Source organism: Nerophis lumbriciformis, linkage group LG22 (assembly GCF_033978685.3).
Source record: "Nerophis lumbriciformis linkage group LG22, RoL_Nlum_v2.1, whole genome shotgun sequence".
NCBI classification, from domain to species: Eukaryota; Metazoa; Chordata; class Actinopteri; order Syngnathiformes; family Syngnathidae; genus Nerophis; species Nerophis lumbriciformis.
Window position 1 is genome coordinate 21,621,428 of NC_084569.2, and position 26,895 is coordinate 21,648,322.

General features: G+C 38.7%; 1 protein-coding gene across 5 annotated transcripts in view; it reads left to right on the forward strand.

Annotated features, from left to right (window-relative positions):
• The window catches only part of cabp5b (calcium binding protein 5b), a 42,735-nt gene extending 26,371 nt beyond the window's left edge, over positions 1–16,364 (forward strand). For 2 of the 5 annotated variants that reach the window (XM_061974084.2, XM_061974081.2), the window contains exons 3-9: positions 4,042–4,107; positions 4,226–4,278; positions 9,832–9,859; positions 9,946–10,089; positions 11,164–11,273; positions 12,565–12,712; positions 13,632–16,364. In XM_061974084.2, coding sequence (XP_061830068.1) covers positions 4,228–4,278; positions 9,832–9,859; positions 9,946–10,089; positions 11,164–11,273; positions 12,565–12,712; positions 13,632–13,660 — 510 coding nt within the window. In that variant the 5' untranslated portion in view covers positions 4,042–4,107; positions 4,226–4,227 and the 3' untranslated portion in view covers positions 13,661–16,364. Of the gene's footprint in view, positions 1–4,041; positions 4,279–9,831; positions 9,860–9,945; positions 10,090–11,163; positions 11,274–12,564; positions 12,713–13,631 lie in introns of all 5 variants that reach the window. The other 3 variants (XM_061974080.2, XM_061974085.2, XM_061974082.2) reach the window with 2 other exon arrangements.
• Positions 16,365–26,895: the final 10,531 nt, after the last annotated feature.

Here is a 26,895-nt window from a genome sequence, read left to right on the forward strand (position 1 = left end):
ACTTGAAGGTATGCCAAGGGGTACGTGAGATTTAAAAAAAATATTCTAAAAATAGCAACAATTCAAAAATCCTTTATAAATATATTTATTGAATAATACTTCAACAAAATATGAATGTAAGTTCATAAACTCCGTGAAGCACAAGCTCAGGTTTGTCACTAAAATGTCTGTCAAAAAGAACTGTGAAAAGAAATGCAACAATGCAATATTCAGTGTTGACAGATAGATTTTTTGTGGACATGTTCCATAAATATTGATGTTAAAGATTTTTTTTTTTTGTGAAGAAATGTTTAGAATTAAGTTCATGAATCCAGATGGAGCTCTAATACAATCCCCAAAGAGAGCACTTTTAGTTGATTATTACTTCTAGGTGTAGAAATCTTTATTTATAATTGAATCACTTGTTTATTTTTCAACAGGTTTTTAGCTATTTTTATATCTTTTTTTCCAAATAGTTCAAGAAAGACCACTACAAATGAGCAATATTTATATGTTATACAATTTAATAAATCAGAAACTGATGACATAGTGCTGTATTTTACTTCATCTTTTTTTTTTCAACCAAAAATGCTTTGCTCTGATTAGGGGGTACTCGAATTAAAAAAAAATTCACAGGGGGTACATTGCTGAAAAAAGGTTGAGAACCACTGACCTAGTATATACAATAATATAAACCAAGTCATTGCATTTCATTTAGGATTATTTCATAACTTCATTTAAATAAAAATATATTTTTTGTCTTTTTTAGATACAGTCAATAAATAATGTGAACATGTATCATAACATGGAAATCTAAGAGAACGTGTTGTGAATGAGGATGCTTGTGGACCTGGAAATTTTTATAATTTTTTTTTTTACACATTTTTATTTTTTTTAAAAAACAGTTTTTCCAACGTATTCAATTTTAGACGCTTTCTCTTCTTAGTTATTATTTCTCCGGCTGTAGAAAAGAGCCGCCACAGGGCACAGAGGAGGCGTCAGTGCGACACAGTTCGCGTATCGGTCACGTGACCAAAACAGCTCATGATCGATCACGTGACTTTCTAAAATCCGTACGCTCACCGACACAGGGTTTCGCTCTATGAGCTCGACGCATGCGCCGATGCATCGGTGTTGCCGGACCCATCACTACTATCTACCTATAACACCTGTAAAAATGAAGCAATGCTACCATGCTAGCAAGCGCTAGCTAGCCGGCTATGAGCCACCAAGCTGCTAACTATCGCCAAAAGGCACCATTTAAGTTTTTTTCCCCATGGCATCCTGGATCAAGGCTTTCAGCAGCTTTTGGACGTTTGAGGTAGAAACGTAGGAAGCGCCATCATTATGAAAAGTAGCCGGCGAATATTTTGATCCCGTCCGTCCCTCTTCTTCTTCTTCTTCTTCTTCTTCTTCTTCTTCTTCTTCTGGCCCACCAGGTGAATTAAGTGCTATTGGCGGAGTTACAATGCATAGTAGGCTACCGCCACCTACTGCACCGGAGGTGTAACTACAAGCAACATTCACAGCTTTTATGAGCGGTTGAGCGAGTCAAAAGCCGAAAAATCTATTTGTGGCGGACGTAATTCTTTCGTGGCGGGCCGCCACAAATAAATGAATGTGTGGGAAACACTGTATATATATATATATATATATATATATATATATATATATATATATATATATATATACTAAATCATAGAGCTATATTGCCCCCATGTGGTCTGTGCCGTCTACACTCCCTCTGTAACCATAACAGATGCCTTTAGGGCGCTAATTTTCCATTGGTGGCCCAATTCGATATTGATATCGGTCCAATATCAGCAAAAAAAAAAAAGTATTGGATGATATTGGCTTGCATGTAAAATGTCCTTTGACACAAGCAGTCCTACAGGTCGTTGCCTTGTGCAAAGCTAACATCTAAATGTCATTCCTACATCTTTTTTACTTAAACTCGATATTCGATATACATCTTATTATATTTTTCGGTGAAAGTATATATATAACGATTTTCATTTTTGAGCGATATTCAATGAAATTGAAGTGAATAACAACTGTACTGTAAACAGTCAGTGGCACTTTTATTAACCCAGTTAGTCAAGATGGGTATTAACAGCACAGAAAAGAAACTGTGTAAGTAGTACAGAATTAAACAACATAAATAAAATAGAAAATTATTATTTCTACGTAAAATAAATACCATTGTTGTGCAAATAATACAAAATGTATCAAACTGAGATAAATAAATAAATTTGCAGGCAGGGACTTTGCGATTTCCCTTCCTGGTTCCATGTATTAATTAAAGGCCTACTGAAACCCACTACTACCGACCACGCAGTCTGATAGTTTATATATCAATGATGAAATCTTAACATTGCAACACATTTCAATACGGCCGGGTTAGCTTACTAAAGTGCAATTTTAAATTTCGCGCAAAATATTCTGCTGAAAACGTCTCGGTATGATGACGCCGGCACGTGACGTCACGGATTGTAGAGGACATTTTGGGACAGCATGGTGGCCAGCTATTAAGTCGTCTGTTTTCATCGCAAAATTCCACAGTATTCTGGACATCTGTGTTGGTGAATCTTTTGCAATTTGTTCAATGAACAATGGAGACAGCAAAGAAGAAAGCTGTAGGTGGGAAGCGGTGTATTGCGGGCGGCTGCAGCAACACAAACACAGCCGGTGTTTAATTGTTTACATTCCCGAAAGATGACAGTCAAGCTTTACCATTGGCCTGTGGAGAACTGGGAGACTCTTACCAGGAGGACTTTAAGTTGAATGCGCAGACGCGGTACCGTGAGTACGCATGCAGCTGCGGCTTCCAAACATTTGATCGCTTGCCTGTACGTGCGTGCCGCTATGTGCATGTCACTTACGTAACTTTGGGGAAATATATGTGCTGTATGAACTTTGGGGAGGTGAACGGTACTTTGAGCTGTGGGATTGAGTGTGTTGTGCAGGTGTTTGAGTTGTATTGGTGGGTTATATGGACGGGAGGGGGGAGGTGTTTGTTATGCGGGATTAATTTGTGGCATATTAAATATAAGCCTGGTTGTGTTGTGGCTAATAGAGTATATATATGTCTTGTGTTTATTTACTGTTTTAGTCATTCCCAGCTGAATATCAGGTCCCACCCGCCTCTCACAGCATCTTCCCTATCTGAATCGCTCCCACTGCCCTTTAGTCCTTCACTCTCACTTTCCTCATCCACAAATCTTTCATCCTCGCTCAAATTAATGGGGAAATCGTCGTTTTCTCGGTCCGAATCGCTCTCGCTGCTGGTGGCCATGATTGTAAACAATGTGCAGATGTGAGGAGCTCCACAACCTGTGACGTCACGCGCATATCGTCTGCTACTTCCGGTACAGGCAAGGCTTTTTTATCAGCAACCAAAAGTTGCGAACTTTATCGTCGATGTTCTCTACTAAATCCTTTCAGCAAAAATATGGCAATATCGCGAAATGATCAAGTATGACACATAGAATGGACCTGCTATCCCCGTTTAAATAAGAAAATCACATTTCAGTAGGCCTTTAATATCAGTATCGGTCAATACTCAAGGCTCCAATATTTGTATCGAATCAGAAGTGGAAAAAGTTGTATCAGAACACTCATAGTTTGAAGTATTATATCTCGCCATCTTACAGCTTTTACATCCTTACTACATCCATTAGCTTTGTGTGTTGTTAGCGGTTTAGCTATCATAACAGCATGACTGCAGATTGTTAGTAGTTTCTCTTGAGTGAGTAACAAGCCTGAACAGCAGACAATTTTCTCGGGCCGACAAGCATTTTTTTTATTCAATGTAATAAGTACTTGTGAAAAATATTTAAAAATACATTTGTTTTGTTTTTGTTCTCGTTTTTGGCTTAACAAAATTGAACTTTGAGCAAGCTGCAAACAGCTCCTTTAACTTTCAACAACAACAAAAATGTTCCATCCTATTCCTATTTTCCTTGGATTTACGTCAAATGATGTCCCGGTCTGAATGTGCACCGTACACACAACATTGCAAATGTGTATATGTACATCATTAAGCCCATGTTTCTTTTCCAGACCAAAGCTGCAGAGATAATCCACCAGAGACTTCATCCCTCCTCTCTGACATACACACATCAGCAAGTGATCACATTTGACACTCAACATACGCACACTCAATAAAGACAGCATACATATATATATACATACATACATACATAAAATACGTGCTTTTTTAATATATATTTCTTTACAAAAGCAGACATGAGCCAGAAACAAGCCTGCATCTTCCTCAAAGGGGCGTCGAGGAGACAAGTAAGTCACATTTCAAGGAATTACAAGCAAAATATTCAAAGAGACAAGCTAAAAGTTCAACTTAATAAATTTTTTGCAGAAATATGGGGTTGTGTTTATGGCTAAATGTGTGTTATATTGATATTATTAAATGTTAATTGGGACTGCTATTTATTTTAGGCATGCACATACGTTTGTATTCCGTTTATATTTACATCTAACACAATTTCCCAACTCATATGGAAATGGGGTTTGTACATTACATTAAAAAAATACTTGTATATTGTAACCTTATGCAGACACCGTTACCCTTAATCTTTTATACTGTAGGCTTACTGTACAATTTACTTGTTCACCTGTATTGACATTCGTCAAATGGTAGATTTGCATATTAAAATGGTGACATAATAATAAAAACAAATGCAAATCTATGATACATATATGTATATGTACTGTGTATATGTATATGCATGTGTATATATACTTGTATGTATGTGTGTGTGTGTATATATATATATATATATATATATATATACATATGTATATATAGATAGATATAGATAGATAGATAGATATATATATATATATATATATATATATATATATATATATATATATATATATATATATATATATATATATATATATATATATATATATATATATATATATATATATATATAAGGTGTTATATGTTATTATTACATACAACAAGAAAATTCTAATTTTTTTTTTTTTTGGACAAAATGTCAATACAGTACTGTTTTATATAACATTTACCAAGAAGTGTCCAGAAATAATATGTTGGTACATACTGTACAGCAGGGATAGTCAACTAGATTGATTTGGGGGCCACATTTCCAGAAAGCCGAACTTGCCCCTACAGTATTATTCTTATTTTGTATATTCCAGAGAACTAGCGTCCTCTACAGTAGACATTTTGGTCTATTTAGTTTGTCAGAGTTACAGGAGTGCTCTGCTGTTTTTAAAGACCTACTACAAAAAAGCTAGTCAAAGAACATTTCCGACAGCACTCTAGTGCAGGGATTCTCAAACTGTGGTACATGTTCCAGTAGTGATACACGGGCTCCATCAGTGCAGTGTTTTATTTTTCGATATTTAAACAGTGTTACTGTTCAAACTGTGTGTAATGTTACAGTGACCAAAAATAATACAAAAATACCTGTTAAATAAAGCCTCTGCATTGTTTTTAATGAATACTTAGGCCTACTACGCTACTGTAGTTCAATGTCGATCGTCATGGTGGTACTTGCAGAGTCAAGTTTTTTTTGGGGTGGTACTTGGTGAAAAAAGTTTGAGAATCACTGGTCTAGTGCAGGGCCGTAACCAGGATTTGACAAATGCCGAGGTCAAAACTTTGGTGGTCCAAGAGGAGCTTTTGAAAGGCTGAAATCATGGGTATCCAGCAGCATATAAACAATATTACCCTCAGCAACACAATTAACAATCCACTTTTTTAATTACTATGCTGACATTTAATGTAATAAACAGTTTTAACATCATTAAAACATCAATTTGAAAACTTAACATCATGTATACCTTACCTTGACATGGAATTGAACGCACGGTCTCTACCTTGTAGCTTTAGTGCTAATGACACGTGCCACCAAAAGTTACGAGGCAAAATGTGTCTTCATGTTCTAATCATCTAACAAAGCCATGAGGGCGGCACCTGACTAGACAACGATATAAAATTAAAGTTCCAATGATTGTCACACACACCAGTGACGTGCGGTGAGGTTGATGGCTGGCGAGGCACTGACTTCATCACAGTCAGATTTAAAAACATATGAACCCTAAAGAGTATCTTATTCACCATTTGATTGGCAGCAGTTAACGGGTTATGTTTAAAAGCTCATACCAGCATTCTTCCCTGCTTGGCACTCAGCATCAAGGGTTGGAATTGGGGGTTAAATCACCAAAAATTATTCCCGGGCGCGGCGCCGCTGCTGCCCACTGCTCCCCTCACCTCCCAGGGGGTGATCAAGGGGATGGGTCAAATGCATAGGACACATTTCATTACACCTAGTGTGTGTGACAATCATTGGTACTTTAACTTAACTTTAACTTTACACATACAAACTGTAGCACACAAAAAAGCAGATTTAATAAAAATAAACGTTATTATGGTCTTACCTTTACTTATAAATGAAGTCCATGCGCCGCTGTTGTCCTGACGGGAGTGCTATATCAACTAAAGCCCTCACTTAAACTTTCCATGTGCAAGATTGAATCTATTTTAAAAAGTGTAACCGAGGGTTTATAAATGTCGCCTATACTGTATGAAACTACAAAATAACAAACACGGAGGCTCCAGTTTACACGAGGACCACTTTATTTACATTCTTTCAAAAACCTCCGTTCCACTCCAACGTGTCATCACTTCCGCTCTTAGTGCCTTCAAAATAAGAGCTCAAGGCATATACTGTATAACAGCGCATAACAGGAACGTAACATCACAAAGAGGAAAGCCCATAAAAATAGGTTACAAAAGTTATTTAATAAGAAGCCAAAAAGTGCAAAAACAATAATGTTCGTGTTGGAGGAGTTGTGAATTAGGTACACCTGCAGTCTGCAGGTGTACCTAATGTTGTGGCCCTGCAGTCATTCACAACTCCTCCAACACGAACATTATTGTTTTTGGACTTTTTGGCTTCTTATGAAATAACTTTTTTAAATAGATTCAATCTTGCACGTGGAAAGTTTAAGAGTGGGCTTTAGTTGATATAACACTCCCATCAGGTGGGCATTCTACGGCGGGGATGCAGGAGGCGGGATTACTGCGAGCCTCAGCCAGTGCGTCTTTTGCAGCCTTTTTATGATCGCTCAGCACAAGAAATACGTTACACACATACAGTTGTTGACAAAATACACTGGACATTATATACCTCAGCTAATAAACTATGGAAATGTATAATATAATTCATATAGCAATACGGTCTCACTGCACAGCAGGCCAGCAGTTAGCCGAGTCCGCAATCCATGTTGAGGCACAACTGAGTGACGTGCCTCAACTGGCTGCTGATCACCGCACCATCTCTTCTCAGTATTTGAACAGCAAATGTGAAAATTCAGTGATTTTAAATAAAAATAATCTAAAACTGGTGAAGTTAAATGGAAAATAACTTTATAGTATAATCACTGGATACATATAACAATTTAATAAAAAATGTTTCTTTTTATCTTTTTTTTCTTTCCTTGATGGCAGGTGAGGCCCCGCCCCTGCACGTCACTGACACACACACTAGGTGTGGTGAAATTTGCATTTGACCCATCCCCATGTTCACCCCCTGGGAGGTGAGGGGAGCAGTGAGCAGCAGCGTGCGCCGTGCTCGGGAATCATTTTGGTGATTTAACCCCCAATTCCAACCCTTGATGCTGAGTGCCAAGCAGGGACGTAATGGGTCCCATTTTTTGTAGTCTTTGGTATGACTCGGCCGGGGTTTGAACTCGCAACCTCCCAGTCTCAGGGCGGACACTCTAACCGCATGGCCACTGAGCTGGTATAATTTATGTTGACAGCACATTTCGGATTGGATAATGTTTAAAGTAGGGTTGTACGATATACCGGTATTGGTATAATACCGCGATACTAATGAATCATATTCGGTACTATACCGCCTCTGAAAAGTACCGGTCCCCCAACCAATCCTCGCCTTCGTGGCGCCAAATAAAGTAAGTTTCTTACAAGTATCATCCCTGCAGGACGAGGAATAGCAAACATGCTTCACTACACACCATAGCTCACCGGCGTCAAAAAGTAAAAAAACGCCATTGGTGGATCTACACCTAACATCCACTGTAATGATACTAAGTAAAGGAGCATATCTAGTCGATACTACTATGATTACATCGATTTTTTAGCATCACAAAATCTTTTTTCGTTTAAAAAAAAATTTATATTATGTTTATAAATTCAGGAAATATGTCCCTGGACACATGAGGACTTTGAATATGACCAATGTGTGATCCTGTAACGAATTGGTATCGGATCGATACCTAAATTTGTGGTATCATCCAAAACTAATGTAAAGCATCCAAACAACAGAAGAATACATTATTACTACATCTTAACAGAAGTGTAGATAGAACATGTTAAAAGAGAAAATAAGCAGATATTAACAGTAAATGAACAAGTAGATTAATAATTCATTTTCTGCCGCTTGTCCTTAATAATGTTGACAGAATATTAGAATGGAAAATAACACAATATGTTACTGCATATGGCAGCAGACTAAATTAGGAGCCTTTGTTTGTTTAATTACTAATAATAGACAAGTTGTCTTGTATGTTCACTATTTTATTTAAGGACAAACCTGCAATGAGAAAAATATGTTTAATGTATTCAAATGTTTTTTGTTAAAATAAAGCCAAAAATGGTACCAAAATATTGATATCAGGAAAACAGTAGTTTAAAGTAAAAGTGGACTTCATTGCGTCACGATGTCTGCAGTTGCAGCACGCTGTGAATGACCAAAGATTGTATGATGAGAGAAAATGATGTACCATATGGTGATGTACAGTTTTGTCACTTAAAAAAATACAGAGGACATGACCTCAGTGTCCTCAATGGTAGTTACAGTTATGCTGCTGCAAAAATGTGAGTCTCTCACAAATTTGGTGAACTGAACTCAGTTGAATATCCCAAATGACGAAAAAGAGAGGACCTAAAATTGAACCTTGAGGAACACCACAAAAGAAGTTGAAAAAATGACTGACTGCGTCTGAAGTAAATAAGCATAACCTTAGTTACATAAGTCACATTACGATGGAAAGGACTTATATGGGTGCCTTGAGGAACGCCTCAGTTATGTAAATCACAAGTTTGGGCACCAGTGTTCTATGTATGCTCGCAAGGTTAAAATGTTAATGCAAGGATCTGCCAAAGTGTTTACAGTGGCCCAAGTTCGTCTATACAAAAGGACTGTCATGATCCGCTACCCGGATCGGGTTTGTTTAGTTTTTGACTCCATCAGTTCCTGTTTTGAGCACTCCTGGGTTTGTGTTTTAGTTGCCATGACTGCAGATTGTTTCCACCTGCCTCTGATTAGTGTTCGGGACGCTCACCTGCTCCTGGGCACTAATCAGAGAGCTACTTATTCCCTGCTTTTTGCCACACTCAGTCTGGTTTTCTTATTTGCTTCCACGCAACAGTTACGACGGCTACTTTGTTTGATTCCAATGCCTGTTGATATGCTGAGCTTTCGCACTGACCTTTTTCCTTAGCTTCCCGTGCTATCGGCATGTTTGTTTTCTTCGTTGGTACGTTGCATGACTTATGGACAATAAATAATTTCCTTACCTGCACCTTGCCTCCGGAGTTCCCAATGCATCCTGGGAGAACAATCCACGCAGTAAAATGCGACCCCGCCGTGACAAAGACCACTCGAGTGTTAGAAGTTTTCTGCAAAAATTTTTGTCTACTAAGTTTTTACCTGAATTCGGGGGGCCAGTGTTGTATGGTGGCCCCTGGGCCGCTAGTTAAATTGTTTACTATGAAAACGCCTTAAACCTTGCTTTTCATTTTCAACACCCACTTTTAATGTTTTGCAGAGAACCCTCACCCACGAGGAGGTAGAAGGTAATCCATTTTTCATATCCTGTCTCCCATGATTAACAAAAATGGGCAATTTTTATACTCTGGCCTTATGTCCGCATGCCCTCTAGAGTTACGTGAGGCTTTTGTGGAGTTTGATAAAGACAAAGATGGCTTCATAACCTGTAAAGACTTGGGTAACCTGATGAGGACCATGGGTTACATGCCAACCGAAATGGAACTGATACAACTCAGCCAAAACATCAACATGAACTGTAAGTAATGTCGACTGGAGTAATACATCTAATGCAATTGCTAATATCATTATTTGTGTATTATTTTGTTAAATGTTGGAATATTTACTTATGTTTTATGGGTGCAGTAGGAAAAAACTTTGTTTTTTTTCTGATGACATAGAACTAAAAATGGATGCATGACTAAAACTAAGTTTATGTAAAGCAGGGTTTGCAGGAAATGTGTTTTACACGCTTTGATGCTCTCGTTTGCATATGATCGCTCATCTGTTACGCACAAAAAAAAAAGATTAGATTATAAATCGCTTTTTGTCAGAGTGAGACAATATTTCTATGTGAAACAGTGCTGAAAATTGTCAGTATAAAGGAATAAGTACTGCATATTTGATTTAATATTGTCAGACATAGCCAACGATTAAGGTGTTATAGTTGACTTATTTGACATTTTTCGATCATATACTGAAATACAATAATATTTTTGAAGTTCCTAATAACAACTGTTCATAATAATATACAGAAGCAATGTGATTAAGAAAAGCTTATATTAATGTGAATTTATTTTCTGTATGTTGCCATCATCAACTGTCATAACAAGAATACCTAACATAAATGCTGTAATTGGTTTTTGGAAGCAGGCAACAAGTTATTATTTATTATTTTTACCCAAATACATTCGGAGTGCAAGGGAAAGTGAAGGCCTTGACCACATATTCATATTTTACGGCAGCAACAACAGAACCAATGTTGTATTGGCTAGCATTAACAGCGCTGATGTGTTTTTTTTTTGTGAACAAAAGTACGGCAAGTGTAACAGTTTTAAAGCGCATGAAGAGGTAAATAAGGCTGCTGGATGTCGACCAGTCATCATACTTATAATGCAGCTACTGTACTTCCATCCCGTGGTGGCAATAAAAACTACACCAAGAGGTTGTCTCCAGCCACAGCTGTTTGATCCAAAGCTAATTGGGGATTGGTTGTTTGCAATAGAGGTGTTAATTGGAGCTTTACGAGCAAATGTAATATCTTTCACATTATTTTCTGTGTATTTTAATTACTAGCTGGTAGTTTATCCATCCCAAACATTTATCATGACAGTGGGAGGACGAGTGGACTTTGACGACTTTCAGGAACTGATGACCCCCAAGCTCTTGGCTGAAACGGCAGGCATGATTGGTCTAAAAGAACTCAAAGAAGCTTTCAGAGAGGTGAGCTTAGTCTCCATGTTTCCTGTTGTTGGTGATTTACGGTTTAAATTATTGTGATCGCGAGTGGCAGCGTTACCCTGTCTACATTCAATCACAACTTTATTTGTTTAGCTGTTACGGTCAGTGTTGACCTGGTCTCCAGGATGCAGAGAGAGCAGGCGAAGTGCAGGTAAACACCCTTTGATTAGGGAAAACACCAAAAAAACAGTGCAGCAGCTACGTGCAAAAAAAGCATAGCAAAAGCTATGCAGCATGTTTAGATACAAAGCAAAATTAAGAACCCTCCTTATAGGCTGCGTCGTTTGATAATAAATGAAAAAAAATCATTTTTAATCGAAAAAATATTGAAAATATCTTAAAATTTTATGTAAAGATAAAATATAAATACAAATATTGTAATGGTAAGAACACTAGATATTATGATAAAATGGAAAATAACAATAAATAAAAAAATCAAGAACCAAAAAAGTTTTAAAATGATCAGTAAAATAAATAAAAAGGTGCGCCTTAAACATTAACCTAAAAGTATCAACAGCCTCTGAGCAGGGCCACCAATCCCTATAAGAAAAACATGCGCTGTGCGTAGGGCCCCACAATCTGTGGGGGCCTGAAGAAGCACATGTAAAATTTCAATTAATGACTAACAGGGCACTTCTTATCAAATAGTACCGCATTTACCGCCTCGTCATAGATAATAATTTAATGGCACATTTCTCCAGATGTTCCTTTTTGTCTCCTGTGGCGCATAATATTATTGCTGGCCTGGTCATTTTATTTTACAGTGATCAAATCTCAGTCGAGGTTGTCCTAAGAACTTGTGTTTTCATTCTGTTATGTGTTGTTTTGCACTAAAAACATAAATTATTGAACACTTTATTTCCCATGAATATGTTTCAGTACAAAGCAATCAAATCAAATTGAAATTTCATTGAAAATGTATAAAAACTGTTTGACATGAAAAGTGTAAACAATGATGCTTAGGGCCCCAATTTAGCCTGGCCCCGGTCCTGAAGCTCTCCGGCAGTGTGTTCCGCAGATGAGTCTTTGTTCTGGTATTTGATAAAAAAATAAAAGGTCCTCAGGATGGTAACAGCTGGTCAGATAGATATGAAGACACAACGCCATTAATACATTTAAAAACTAAACAAAACATTAAAAGCCACCCAGAAGCGGACTGGGAGACAATGCAGTGACTTTAAAAAATTGGTGCAATGCGGCCACTCGCCATCTACTCGTCGTCAGCACCTGTGCGGCTGAGTTTTTGTAATAACTTTAGATTTCTGTCTCGCAGTTTGACGTTGACGGCGATGGCTGCATCACTTCCGATGAGCTGAGGCACGCCATGTTCAAGTTGCTGGGCGCGCAAACCAGCAAGAAGGAAATTGACGCGGTGGTGAGGGAAGCTGACCGCAATGGGGATGGAACTGTCGACTTTGAGGGTGAGAAACAAACAGCAACACGAGAAATGCAGTCGTCCCTCGCTACATAATTTTTAAAACCTAAAAAAAAGCATATTCTCCATGTTTTATTTATGTAATGTATGTATTACAGTGCAGTATTTTACCTGTTTTCTATTATGTCGCGGCGATCAATTCACCAATCAGGACTTACGTTTCTGGGTTAATGGTGAATAATGCCAACAACACTGTGGCTAATCTTGGCGCTACTGTATCGTCGGCATGGAAATCTCAAATCGACCAAATTTTGGCAGAATAACTTTTTGATAGACTTTATCTTCGACATCAGTAACACAGCTGTGGCTTTAGCGGTGTAGAATGACAACGCAGCGTAAGCAATGCTGATAACACGGTGGCTTTAGCGGTGTAGAATGACAACGCAGCGTACGCAATGCTGATAACACGGAATGCTAACAACACAGCTAGTGATCATAGCTGCGACTGTCAAGTTGCCCCAGGTTTTTGTAGAAAAACTTACACCTGTGGTTTCAGCAGATGGAATCCAAGTTCTAACTTAGAGGAATGTGACAGTATTTTAATGTCGTGGCTGTGTTGTAGTGGCCGGGTGACAACAACGGCGCTTGGAGGATGAGTATTATAATTAATCTACAGTAGAGCACACTTGTAGATTGGTGAAAGGTGACTATGTTGGTGTTATTTCATGTTTAGAAGGCTCTAATGATGTTAAAATAAACATTTAAGAGGTTGTAAACAGTTCGTTATGCTCTAACAATGAAAATATTAGATTTATTTCTAATAAACCTACTTTGAGTACATTCGTTTATTGTCCAGTCCCAATTAATAGTGGTATACGAGGGACGACTGTACATAATATGAAAACAAATTGACAGGAATTTGCAACAAATGAGACTAATTCAAATTGTGCTCAATGTCTTTACAGAGTTTGTGAGAATGATGTCACAGAAGTGAGGGCAACAAAGGACTATGCATGTCTTTGAATCAACTTGACCCTTGGTTTGCTCTCATGAGATCGCTCATTTTTACTGCAACAATTATTTTTGTTACAAATGTATGCACAACATTTAATGCAGTTATATTTCTCAAGAAAGTTTAATTTGATGTCACCTAGTTTGCCATGAATCCCTTCAGAGTTTTGTTTTTGTATGACGATGGGTAACACGGACAATCGTCTCCTCAGATATGTCCTCAGAAAAGTAACTTCACTTCACCATTTGTCTTTTAACTTTTTCAACTAAATCTACAATGCTTTAAGTGAAAAAATTCAATCGCAGTTTAAAACAAAGCAGAAAATGCATGGAATGAGACATTTCCCACGTAAAAAACAATATTTGCTCACTTAACCGCGGTGCAATTTACACTCAGCTGTCTGTTTACACGGACACTGTCAATGCAAAACCTAGTGTGCAAAAGACGCATACAGTACATACCCGCTATGTGCGAATGTTACCTGACAAATAATTGCCACAATTTTTTTAACCTCATGATTCTGCGCCGACTTGCTCCTACCCCTCCAAACCCTCCTGCTAGCTCGACATTCTCCTCCGATTTCAGATCAATATTTGCAATTTAAGTGACTATTTTTGTGATTTTGTTATTACTGGATTAGATTCTGCTCCAGAACCCTCCCTACGAAGAAAGCTAACACACTAAATATTAGAAGCGCAATCCAGATTTAAGCCCTAAATGTGCCTCACACATTATAAATTGCAAAATGTTTCGGTACTCGCCACTAATGAATGATAATAAAATGGGGAATCAGAATCACTGTTTATTTGTCTTCTATATGAAATTAAGTACCTGTATTTTTTGCATTTGAATTTTGTAAACAACATTTTTTTAACATCAAATTATACTGACAATTGAGTGAAAATAATTCGGTAGCAAAATGCATGTGTTTAAAAATTCCCCGTAAAAAATTTCAGCCTTTGAAAAGTCAGTGTTTAAAAATCCAGTGTAAAAAAAATTCAGTGTAGAAAAATTTGCAGCGTCACATTACACCAGTTTTAAAATCTCTGCATTGGCTCCCCGTGTGTGTCAGGATCAATTTTAAGGTTCTTCTTATGGTTTATAAATGTTTTTTGGGCCTTATCTTTCAGATTTGCTTTTACCGTATGAACCTTGCCGAGCCCTGAGATCCTCTGGCACTCATCTGCTAATTATTCCCAAAGTCAGGACACAAAGTCACGAGATGGCATCTTTCCACCATTATGGAATGATGCCATAATGGAATAGTTTGCCGGAGGACCTCAGGGCTGCGGAGAACGTTCATGTTTTTAAGGGCAGGCTTAAGACCCACCTTTTTGATTTGGCTTTTACCTTATATTATTTTATTGAAGTCATTTGTATTTTACTTTTTATCCTATTAGTTATGCAAGATTTTATTTAAGTTATTTATTTACTGTGTATGTATTGATTGATTGATTGAAACTTTTATTAGTAGATTGCACAGTACAGTACATATTACGTACAATTGACCACTAAATGGTAACACCCGAATAAGTTTTTCAACTTGTTTAAGACGGGGTCCACGTAATCAGTTCATGGTACAAATATATACTATCAGCATAATGCAGTCATCACACAGGTAAATCAACAGAGTACATTGAATTATTTACATTATTTACAATCCGGGGGGGAGGGTGGATTAGGTTTGGTTGATATCAGCACTTCAGTCATCAACAATTATATCATCTGAGAAATAGACATTGTATGTATGTATGTATAATTTTTGTTCTATTAATCTTCATATGTCTTACTTGTATTTTATTATTTATCTCTACCCATGGTTCTTACTATCTTACAAGTTGTATTATTTTTATTTTCCAACGTTCCTCAGATGAGCCATCTGCCTCAGGGGTTATCGGCCGTGCTTGTGGGGGCGCTTTTGTGTCAGCGTCCTGGTGGCCATGGTCTGATGACCTCCTGGTGCAGATGGCTTCTGTGATAGTGTTTACTCACATGTCTCCTCTGTACTCAGCCATGCAATCATTGGTCCATATAGTTACTTGTGTGTGTGTTTGTGTTTGGTATCTGTATCCGTGCTTACGTATTAGATAATGGGGCTTATGGGTCACCGGGGTATTGTTTTTAACTTTGTAAAGCACTTTGCCTTGCATTTGTATGAAAAGCGCTTAATAAATAAAGCTTGATGATGATGATGAAAACTAAAGACCCACTTCCGGTAAATTAAGACTTGACTCAATCGATGCTGTCTCAGAACCAGCCAATGAAGTGTTAAGTTGGAAGTCACATGACACGGGTCCTCCAAAGAGGCAGCTAATGCAGCACTACATGCGGCCATGTAATCTGTATGTGCTTGTGCTATGATCGCTTTTTATTAACACTTTAAACCAGGGGTCCCCAAACTACGGCCCGCGGGCTGGATCCGGCCCCCCAGCATCCAAAATCCGGCCCACGGGAAATCCCAAATAAAAAATTTTAATTTTTAATTTTAATTTTATTATTTTTATTTTTATTTTTATTTTTTATCTCTCCTTTCTAATTCATTTTCTACCGCTTGTTACTCTCGGTGTCTCCTAGCCGCTCAGGCCAATCATACTGTCTAAAAATGAATTTTCCCATCGATAACGTGACAATGTTAAATGTTGATGAACATCAATGTTAATTGATGTTAAATGACAAAATGGATTATAAAGACTATGTGTGTGTGTGTGTGTGTGTGTGTGTGTGTGTGTGTGTGTGTGTGTGTGTGTGTGTGTGTGTGTGTGTGTGTGTGTGTGTGTGTGTACACACATATATATATATATATATATATATATATATATATATATATATATATATATATACACACACACACACACACACACACACACACACACACACACACAGCCCGGCCCCCAGCCAATTTTTTTTTAACCCAATGCGGCCCCCGAGTCAAAAAGTTTGAGGGCCGCCTGCTTTAAACAGTGGAGGTTACTTGCACTCGTGGGGAAAAAAATCCCAAGATTCCGCAAAAAAGGATGAAAGCTAACATGGTGGTACAAACACTCAATGACTGTCACAAAAAAACTTTATAACAGACCATCTCAAAAACGGAATGCAATTTCTGTTTTTATTGGAAAACACTCAGAATGTACATGAAAATACAGAATGAATTGTAAATAATTCAATGTATACACCCTGATGATTATCTTGTGTGATGACTGTATTATGATGATAGTATATATGATAGTATATATATGTATCATGAATCAATGGACCCCGACTTAAACAAGTTGAAAAACTTATTCGGGTGTTACCATTTAGTGGTCAAGTCAGATTTACAATTTTAAGTAAGAACAATAAAACACTACACTTTGGAGAATGTAAAACGTTTCGCCATCCTCCACTGCAGACCACCTCCTTGATCGACATATTTTCAAATCAAAGGATGGTCATCCTGTCGGGACACATATGGAGCGGTGAGGGGAGAAGGGGACACCCGCCTCATGCAAGAACGACAAAAATGCAACATACACATCGAAATATAAACGCAAAGGGTAAAAAAAACAATCCACATATTCTGCAGAACTTTGCTTAAATGAGGTGGCGACTTGTCCAGGGTGTACCCCGCCTTCCGCCCGAATGCAACTGAGATAGGCACCAGCGACCCCAAAAGGGACAAGCGGTAGGAAATGGATGGATGGATGCAGAACTTTGTTGTAGAAATATGGACCTGTCAGGCTTGTTGCTGTGTAAACAAGCCCCGCCCACTCTGCTTCGTGCCTCTTCCAAATTGAGCTGCTGTAGTAGTTACTATAGGGTTACCGTAGTAACCCGTATGACACCCAAAAGTGCAGATTCTAGCCATTGGAATCATACCTATAGTTTGTAAACATCCAGCGAGCCGCATTGAAATCTTAATTATGTCGTATTATGCATTGGTAGCTGTTTTGCAAGACCCTTTTCAGAATCAGAATCAGAATCAGAATCAGCTTTATTGTCATTACGCAAGGTAACGAGATTGAGGCCATTCCATACAGTGCGATGTGTGCATGCTAGAAAAACAATGTGCAAATATATAGAAATATAAAAAATGTAGAAGTGCAATGAATATGGTGTGAAATGAATATATACATGAAAAAACAAAACAAAAACAGGGTGGTTGGTGGAATGGGTTATTGCACCGAAGAGAAGGCAGTTATGAGGGACAATGGGGCAGTCCGTTCAGGATGGTTATGGCCCTGGGGAAGAAGCTGTTCTTTAGCCTGTTTGTTTTGGTTTTAATGCACCTGTAGCGCTTCCCAGAGGGCAGCAGGTGGAACAGGTCAGAGCCAGGGTGGGTGCTGTCCTTGATGATGGCACTGGCTCTGTTGAGGCAGCGGGAGGTGTAGATGTCCGTCAGAGAGGGGAGAGGGCGGCCGATGATCTTCTGAGCCGTCTTGACCACTCTTTGCAGCCTCTCCCTGTCTGCTGCAGTGCAGCTGCCGTACCATACCGTAATACAGTAGGTCAGCAGGCTCTCGATGGACGAGCGGTAGAAGGTCAGCAGCAGGTCAGGCTTCAGGTTGTACTTCCCGAGGACTCTAAGGAAGTGTAGCCGTTGCTGAGCCTTCTTGATGATTGATGTGGTGTTGACTGTCCAGGAGAAGTCATTAGAGATGTGGACTCCAAGGTACCTGAAGGTGTGGACCCTCTCTACACGCTCGCCGTTGATGTAGAGGGGGGCAGGGTCGGTGCTGCTCCTCCTGAAGTCGACGATGATCTCTCTGGTCTTGCTGGTGTTGAGAGCGAGGTTGTTCTCCGAAGACCAGGCCGTCAGCTTCAGGACCTCCTCTCTGTAGGCAGCCTCGTCACCCCTGGAGATGAGCCCGACCACTGTGGTATCGTCGGCGAACTTGACGGTAAGGTTGTCACTGTGGGCCGGACTGCAGTCATGGGTGTAAAGGCAGTAGAGGAGGGGGCTCAGCACACAGCCCTGTGGGGAGCCGATGCTCAGCGTGCGGGAGGATGAGAGGTGCGGGCCAAGTCTCACATTCTGGGGTCGGTCCGTTAGGAAGTCCCTTATCCAGGCGTTTGTGAGAGGGGGGAGGCCAAGAGTGTCCAGTTTATTGCAGAGTCTGTCCGGGATTATTGTATTGAAGGCAGAGCTATAGTCCACAGAGAGCATCCGGACGTAGCTCTGCTGCTGCTCCAGGTGGTTCAGAGCAGAGTGGAGAGCAACAGTCCTCTGTGGACCTGTTCGCCCGGTATGCGAACTGGTGGGGGTCGAAGTCTGGAGGGATATGGTCCTTGATGTGCTGGAGAACAAGTCGCTCGTAGCACTTCATGATTACTGGAGTGAGGGCCACTGGTCGGTAATCATTCAGGCTGGTGATGGGAGACTTCTTCGGCACCGGGATTATTGTAGATGACTTCAGGCAGGATGGGATGACTGCCTGAGCCAGGGAGAGGTTGAAGATCCTGGTGAGGGGGGGAGCGAGCTGGTGGGCGCACGTCCTGAGCACCTTTCCAGGTACTCCGTCTGGTCCGGTAGCCTTCCTGGGGTTCACAGCCAGGAGCACTCGTCTGACACTGTGCTCCTGTACAGTGAGTGGAGTGGTGCCGGAGCCCGGTGGGGGCGGGGGCAGGGCTGGAGCAGATGAGTGTCGCTGGGGGGTTTCGAAACGGGCAAAGAAACAGTTAAGCTCCTCTGCCAGTGTCGCACTCTGATCCGCAGTTGTCATATTGCAGCCTCTGAAGTTCGTGATGTCATGAATGCCCCGCCACACCTCCCGTGAGTTTTTGATGGACAGATGGGACTCTATGCACCTCCTGTGGTCCGCCTTTGCTTTTTTAATCCCTCTCTTCAGGTCGGCTCTAGCAACACTGTACAGTGCCCTGTCCCCTGACCTGAAGGCTGCGTCGCGGGCCCTGAGGAGTGTGCGGACCTGGCTGGTCATCCAGGGTTTCTTGTTGGGGTAGACCCGGATGTTTTTTTCCACAGTCACATTCCCGATGCAGAACTTTATGTAGTCCAGCACCGTTCCTGTGGCTGTCTCCAGCTCCTGTTGTTGGAAGAGGTCCCAGTCTGTGTGTTGGAAGCAGTCCTGAAGTTTGGGGAGTGCATCGTCAGGCCAGGTCATAACAGTCTTTGTGATAGGCCTGGCCTGGCGTCTGATGGGGGTGTAGGTAGGAGAGAGCAGGAGGGAAAGATGGTCTGACTGTCCAAGCTGGGGGAGGGGTGTAGCTCTGTACGCGTGCTTTATGTTGGTATACACGTGGTCCAGGGTGTTCTTGCCCCTTGTAGAACACTTCACGTGCTGGTAGAACTTAGGGAGTACAGTCTTCAGATTGGCCTTATTAAAATCCCCTGCTATGAATGAATGAATTATTTATTTCAAACCTGCACAGTACAACAACACACTTTTTTTTTAAAACATTTTGGCAGGGACATTTATGCAAGGCTTGAAAAGGGGTTGGATGAAGCAGATGCTTATAATATCCCAACCCCTCTCACTCATTCCACATTTAACATAAACAATATAATACAAGAACAATACTATACAAACAAAAACAAGAAAAGCTCCTGTACACTAACAATACAATAGTACCACTGTTACTATGACAAGACAAGACGAGACAAAACACACACACACACACACACACACACACACACACACTCACACACACACACACACACACACACACACACACGGGCCCAAACACTCTCTGACCATACACCTCTCTCTCATGGCTCTGTGCTGAGGGCATCACTCTCTTTCCTCCTCGTACTTCTTCAGTACTTCTTTTTTAAACAGTCTTTTAAATGTAATCATGTTAGAACATGTTTTTAACTCGTCCCCTAAGTTGTTCCACAGACTGACTCCACGCACTGAAATACACATTGATTTTAAAGTTGTTCTAAATTTAGGAAAATATAATTTGTTGTTTCCTCTTAGACTGTAACTATGGTGAGCATCTCTATCCTGGAATAGGTTTTGTATATTGGATGGTAGAGAGTTTTGGGATGCCCTAAACATAATTTGAGCAGTTTTAAAATTGATCACATCGTGCAGTTTAAGTTGCTTTAACTGCATGAATAGTGGATTTGAATGATGTAAGTAGTGAACATTGGACACAATCCTAATGGCCTTTTTCTGCAGAGTGACTAAAGGCTGTAGATGATGGGATTTATAACAATTTCCCCAGACTTCAACACAATAGTTTAAATATGACATAATAAATGAATGATACAATAAAAGCAGAGCATTGGTGTTCAATAAATGACATGATCTCCTCATCATTCCAACACATTTAGCAACTTTTGTCCTCAGGTAATTTATATGAGGCTTCCATGATATATTTTCATCTACTACCACTCCTAAGAATGAATTTTGTTGAACATATTCTATTGGTATATCATCAATAACAATCCTGATGGGTATTTCACTTTTGCGATTGCTAAAGAGCATGATTTTGGTCTTCCTTAAATTCAGAGACAATTTGTTGGTATTAAACCAAGTTTTTAACTTGATCATCTCCTCAGTTACAGAGGCCAGAAGTTGCTTCAGGTCGTCACCTGCACATGTAATGGTTGTGTCGTCAGCAAAGAGGATGAACTTCAACAGTGTTGATACTTTACATATTTCATTGATATACATTATAAATAGGGTGGGTCCCAGTATCGACCCCTGGGGGACTCCACAGGTTATGTTCATGAGTGTAGATTGATGTTGGTCGATCTGAACAATCTGCTGTCTCTCATTCAAGTAGCTCTTCAGCCATTTCTCTGCCACTCCCCTTATGCCATAGTTTTCCAGTTTATTTACCAAAATCTGGTGGTCAATGGTATCGAAAGCCTTTTGCAGGTCAATAAAAATTCCTAAAACAAATTTGTTTTTCTCGATACCATTAGTAATGTTCTCTATTAGATCACTTAAAGCTAATGAAGTTGACCTATTTTGTCGGAACCCATATTGACAATCATATAATAATGTGTGCTTTTCAATGAAGCCACGAAGTCTATTATCAAATAATTTTTCCAATATTTTTGACAACTGTGGCAGAAGGGAGACGGGCCGGTAATTTGTGAAGTGGTGTTTGTCTCCAGATTTGAAGATTTGGATGACTTTTGAGAGTTTCATTTGTGAAGGAAATTGTCCAAGTTGAAAAGATAAATTGCAGATGTATGTGAATGGTTTGATGATTTCTTCCGCTACATTCCGGATTGTCCTCATGTCGAGGTCATAAATGTCACGTGATGTTTTGTTCTTGCTTTTCTGAATAATCTGTAAAACTTCCTTTTCGACAGTCGGAGTAAGAAACATCGAGTAAGGATTTTTTCCAATAAGTTCCATGGGCTGTTCATCATTAATTGGGATTTTTGTTGCCAGCTCAGGCCCAATATTAACAAAAAACATATTGAAGCTGTCAACAATCATCTGCTTGTCAGTTATGATTTGGTCGTTCTCAACAAAAAACTCTGGATAACAAGGACTGCTTGAACCATGCCCAATAATTGTATTTAATACCTTCCAAATTCCCTTTATATAATTTTTCTTTTGGATTAATAGTTTGGTGGTGTATTCTTTTCTGCTTGCTCTTAATATGCTGGTTAATTTATTTTTATATGTTTTGTACCTTTGTTCTGTTTCTATGGTTTGATGCCTAAAAAAAGTCCTATATAAATAATTTTTCTTTTTGCAAGCGTTTGCAAGCCCTTTGGTTATCCATGGAGTTTTTGTGGAGTTAGTTATAGTGCATTTTTTGATGGGGCAGTGTGTATCATAAAGTGAGAAAAAAATGTCATGAAATAAATTATAAGCTGCATTTATATCTGACGTTCGAAAAACAGAATCCCAGTTTTGTTTCGCTAAATCATTCTTAAGTGCTGTTATTGATCGTTCTGTTGTGGCTCTACGATAATATTCACTATTTACAGGTTTGGATGTTTTACAGTTAATATTGTACACCATGAACACGGGTAAATGATCACTGACATCACTCACTAACAAGCCTCCAGTTACAGTCTGATCTACAAAGTTACAAAATATGTTGTCAATAAGTGTGGTGCTGTGTGTTGTGATTCTAGTGGGTCGTGTGATCAGTGGGAATAAACCCATGGAGAACACGGTGTCAATAAATTTTGCAGTGTGTTTGTGTTTAGTAGGATTCAAAAGGTTGATATTAAAGTCACCACATACTATATATTTTTTGTTTCTCTTAAATAATTTTTCCTATGATATGAACACCGTCAGGGTGGGCCCGCTGCTGTTCGTTGACGGTGTTCAGCAGAAGAGAGAGCGCTGTGTTTACTTTGGCGTCCGGTGGAATATACACAGCCGTGATGATAACAACAGACAGCTCTCTCGGGAGAAAAAAAGGCCGACATCTAACAGACATGTACTCCACGTCCGGGCAACAGTGCTGTTCAGTGATTGTCCCGTTGTTGCACCAGTTCTAATGCACGTAGATACAGAGCCCCCCTCCTCTGCTCTTACCGGAGACCTTAGTTCTGTCCCGGCGGAGCAGAGTGCGTCCGGCTAGCTGCATGCTAGCATCGGGTATTTCCGGGTGAAGCCAGGTTTCGGTGATAATCATAGCACAACAGTCCCGAACATAGCGGTTTCCAGCAAGTTGTAACTCCAGGTCGTCCATCTTCTGTACAAGGGATCTGGCATTAGAGAGGAACAGGCTCGGTAGAGGTGGCTTGTGGGGTTGTTTCCTAAGCCTGAGCAAGATGCCGGACCTGCGGCCACGCTTCTGCTTCCTCTCCCTCCTCCGTCTACACCGTCTCCCAGACCCGACAACAAACCACGGAGAGCCCTGTGCTCTCGCTATGTCATCTGGGATGTTGTGCTCGTGGTGAAAGTCGCTCGAAACAGATATCTGGTGCGAGTTACCGATATCCAAGAGTGACTGGCGGGTGTACCGGGTGTTTGCAGTACAGGTGGTGCACAAAAGGAAAAAAAACATGAAGAAAAGAAGGAAGGAAGAGCACTGAAATGGAGAGCCGTAAGCCGCTGCGTCTGTGCGCGCCGCCATCGTGGAAAAAAATAAAATTAAATTTAAAAATTTAAAAAAATGACTTCAAACTTCACACCTCATTGGCTAGTTCTGGAACAAAATTGATTACTTCCGTCTAAATTTACCGGAAGTGTGTCTTACGTTTTGAAGCAGCGAATTGTATATATACATATGTATGTATATATATATATATATATATATACATATATACATTTTCTACCGCTTGTCCCTTTTGGGGTCGCGGGGGATGCTGGAGCCTATCTCAGCTGCATTCGGGCGGAAGGCGGGGTACACCCTGGACAAGTCGCTGCCTCGTATATATATATATATATATATATATATATATATATATATATATATATATATATATATATATATATATATATATATATATATATTTATTTTTTATTTTATTTTATTTATTTTTTTTTTTTTTTTTAATTGTATTATTTTTTATTTTATTTTATAAACCTTTATGTATAAACTGCAACATTTACAAACAATCGAGAAATAATAATAATCAAAATAAGTACAAAAACAGAACAAATCAGCGCCAGGGGGTTGTAAACTCTATAAAGTAACTAAAATAGAATGCTATATATATATATATATATATATATATATATATATATATATATATATATATATATATATATATATATATATATATATATATATATAAATATAACAAAGTTCAGTAAACAATTTAAATTTGGAACACAGCATCATCGTTTTCACAGCTTTTTGGTTGTTAGAGGTAGAGAGTGTTTTAACGTAGAGTTCTAATTCTTTTTTGAAGGCACAAAAAACAGGTCGGGTATTGAGAAACCTACAGTTATGAATATAAAACTTAGCCAATAGTATAATGAGGTTGCAAAGGAAGCAGCGAATTTGACTGCACTCATTATTTTTATACACTGAATTTTAAAACATTATTTTTATACACTGAATTTTTAAACACACGCATTTTGCTACCATTTTTTTTAACTGAAATTGTCTGCATAATTTGATGTAAAAAAAAAAAAAAAAAAAAAAAAAAGTTAAGTTCACAAAGTTCCAATGCAAAAAAGTCAGTTACCTAAATTCAGTGTAAAAAAAAAACAAATGCAAAAAAAAAAAACTTTTGTACTAAAGATATAAATTACCTAACATAGTTTAGCCTTTAGCCTGGTTGTCAGGCTAGCGCTACAATCGGTTAGCGGTGGAACATGACTCACAATTCTCTTCCAAAACGCTAGAGGGCAGTGTTTTCCTCAGTCAGCGAACACAACTCTTGTTGACTAGCTACTTTCTTCCTGAGTGTAGTAATTGTAGTATTGTTTCTAACAATAGCCTCTTTTATTTTCCATATTGCTACAAAACCGGATGAGTGTGTCTAGTCAGTGGACGGGCAGGAAGAAAAAAACATTGGTTTGCGGCTAATGGAGTAAATAATGAATGAAGACAAACAATTTGGCGCACCGCAGCCACAGCTAAGTAGCTTTGTTATGGTTATACGACTCTTCTGAACATTTATGAAGGTATTTTTGTACATTTGTCTGCAATGTAACAAGCGACATAATTGGACAGCAAACAGCCAATCAGAGCGTAATGTATCCAGTTCATTGATGGTTGCCTCTTTGGCACAAATGTAAGGCTGTGTGCCAACCTGAAAAAGCATAATGTAATTAATATGAATAATTATTAGTGCAATTTTGGCACATTATATATACATTCGCTCAATTTCATTTTTCAGTCGAGTTGATTTTTTTCCAAATATAATATACATGCTTGCAAAATATGATTTGCTACACAAATCTAACGCAAAATGGGACCGCCATTTTCCACTGACGTCATGTGAATGCGTAGATCGAGTGTATTGCTAACTATTATAAGTGTAATGTTTTGCACTAAAATATGGATGATAGTAAACATTCAAACACATTTACTGAAAACAAAATACGTTTGTTTTCGCACATTAAAAAAAAAGTGAAAATATATAGATGCTTGTAAAATATGTTTTTGTGTGCTACCTCATAGTCAAGGCACGAATATAACGCCATATGTCCGCCATCTTTCACTGATGTCACGTGATACTATTTGCGGTATTGTGAATGCACACAGTGTGATTATTGCTATTTATTACTAGTGCAAGTTTTTCATGTTAATATGGATAATAGCAAACATTATAAATTGGCACACAAAATGCATTTATATTCTCTCAACTATTTTTTAGAAATATATATGTGCTTGCAAAATTAGCTTTTTGTGCTCAAAATCTGCCTTTGCTGCCTCAAAATTAAGGCACAAACCTGACACAATATGGCACCGACGTCACTTGATGCTCTATGCTATATTATGAATGCGTAGAGAGGAATTAGTGCAAATTATTATTAGTGACATTTTTGCAGGGTAATATGGATAAAAGCAAACATGCAAACACATTTATTAAAAACAAAGTACATTTAAATTCCCTCAAACTATTCAATTTTTCACTTGAGTATATTTTTAAATATAATATAACTGCTTGCAAAATATATTTTTTTTCTTCAAAATATGCTTTGCTACCTCAAAATTAAGGCACAAATATGACAAAATATGGTTTTGCCATCTTGCACTGACATCACATGATACTCTATGCTGTACTATGAATGTGCGGTGTGTAATTATTACTAATTATTATTAGTGCAATTCTCAGCTGCATTCGGGCAGCTGAGATAGGCTCCAGCACCCCCCGCGACCCCAAAAAGGACAAGCGGTAGGAAATGGATGGATGGATTAGTGCAATTTTTGCATGTTAATATGAACAATAGTAAACATGCAAAGGCATTTATTGCGCACAAACTACATTCATATTTGCTCAAAAAATTATATTTAGAATTTAATTTTTAACTCCACTAAAAAATGTAATATAAATGCTTACAAAATGTATTTTTCTCTGCTCAAAATCGACTTTTGCTACCTCAAACTTAGGGCACAAATGTAATGGAAAATGGCGCAATATTTGCACTGGTTATGCTCCGCATGTTATGCTTCATAATAACACCTTTGTCAATTGTTGACTTTGACGGGTTTTCTGCAAAAAAATTAAAAAACAACCACATTTTTGTGTAAAAAAAAAGGAAAATCTTGTACTTTCTAATCCAAAATATGTTTTTGACTTAAAGTCTGGAAAAATCACTGTTTTGCGGTGTTCCACAAACAAAAAGCTGTCATATAAGGGAAATAATTGCCGACAGCCAGCACTTAAAAACAAT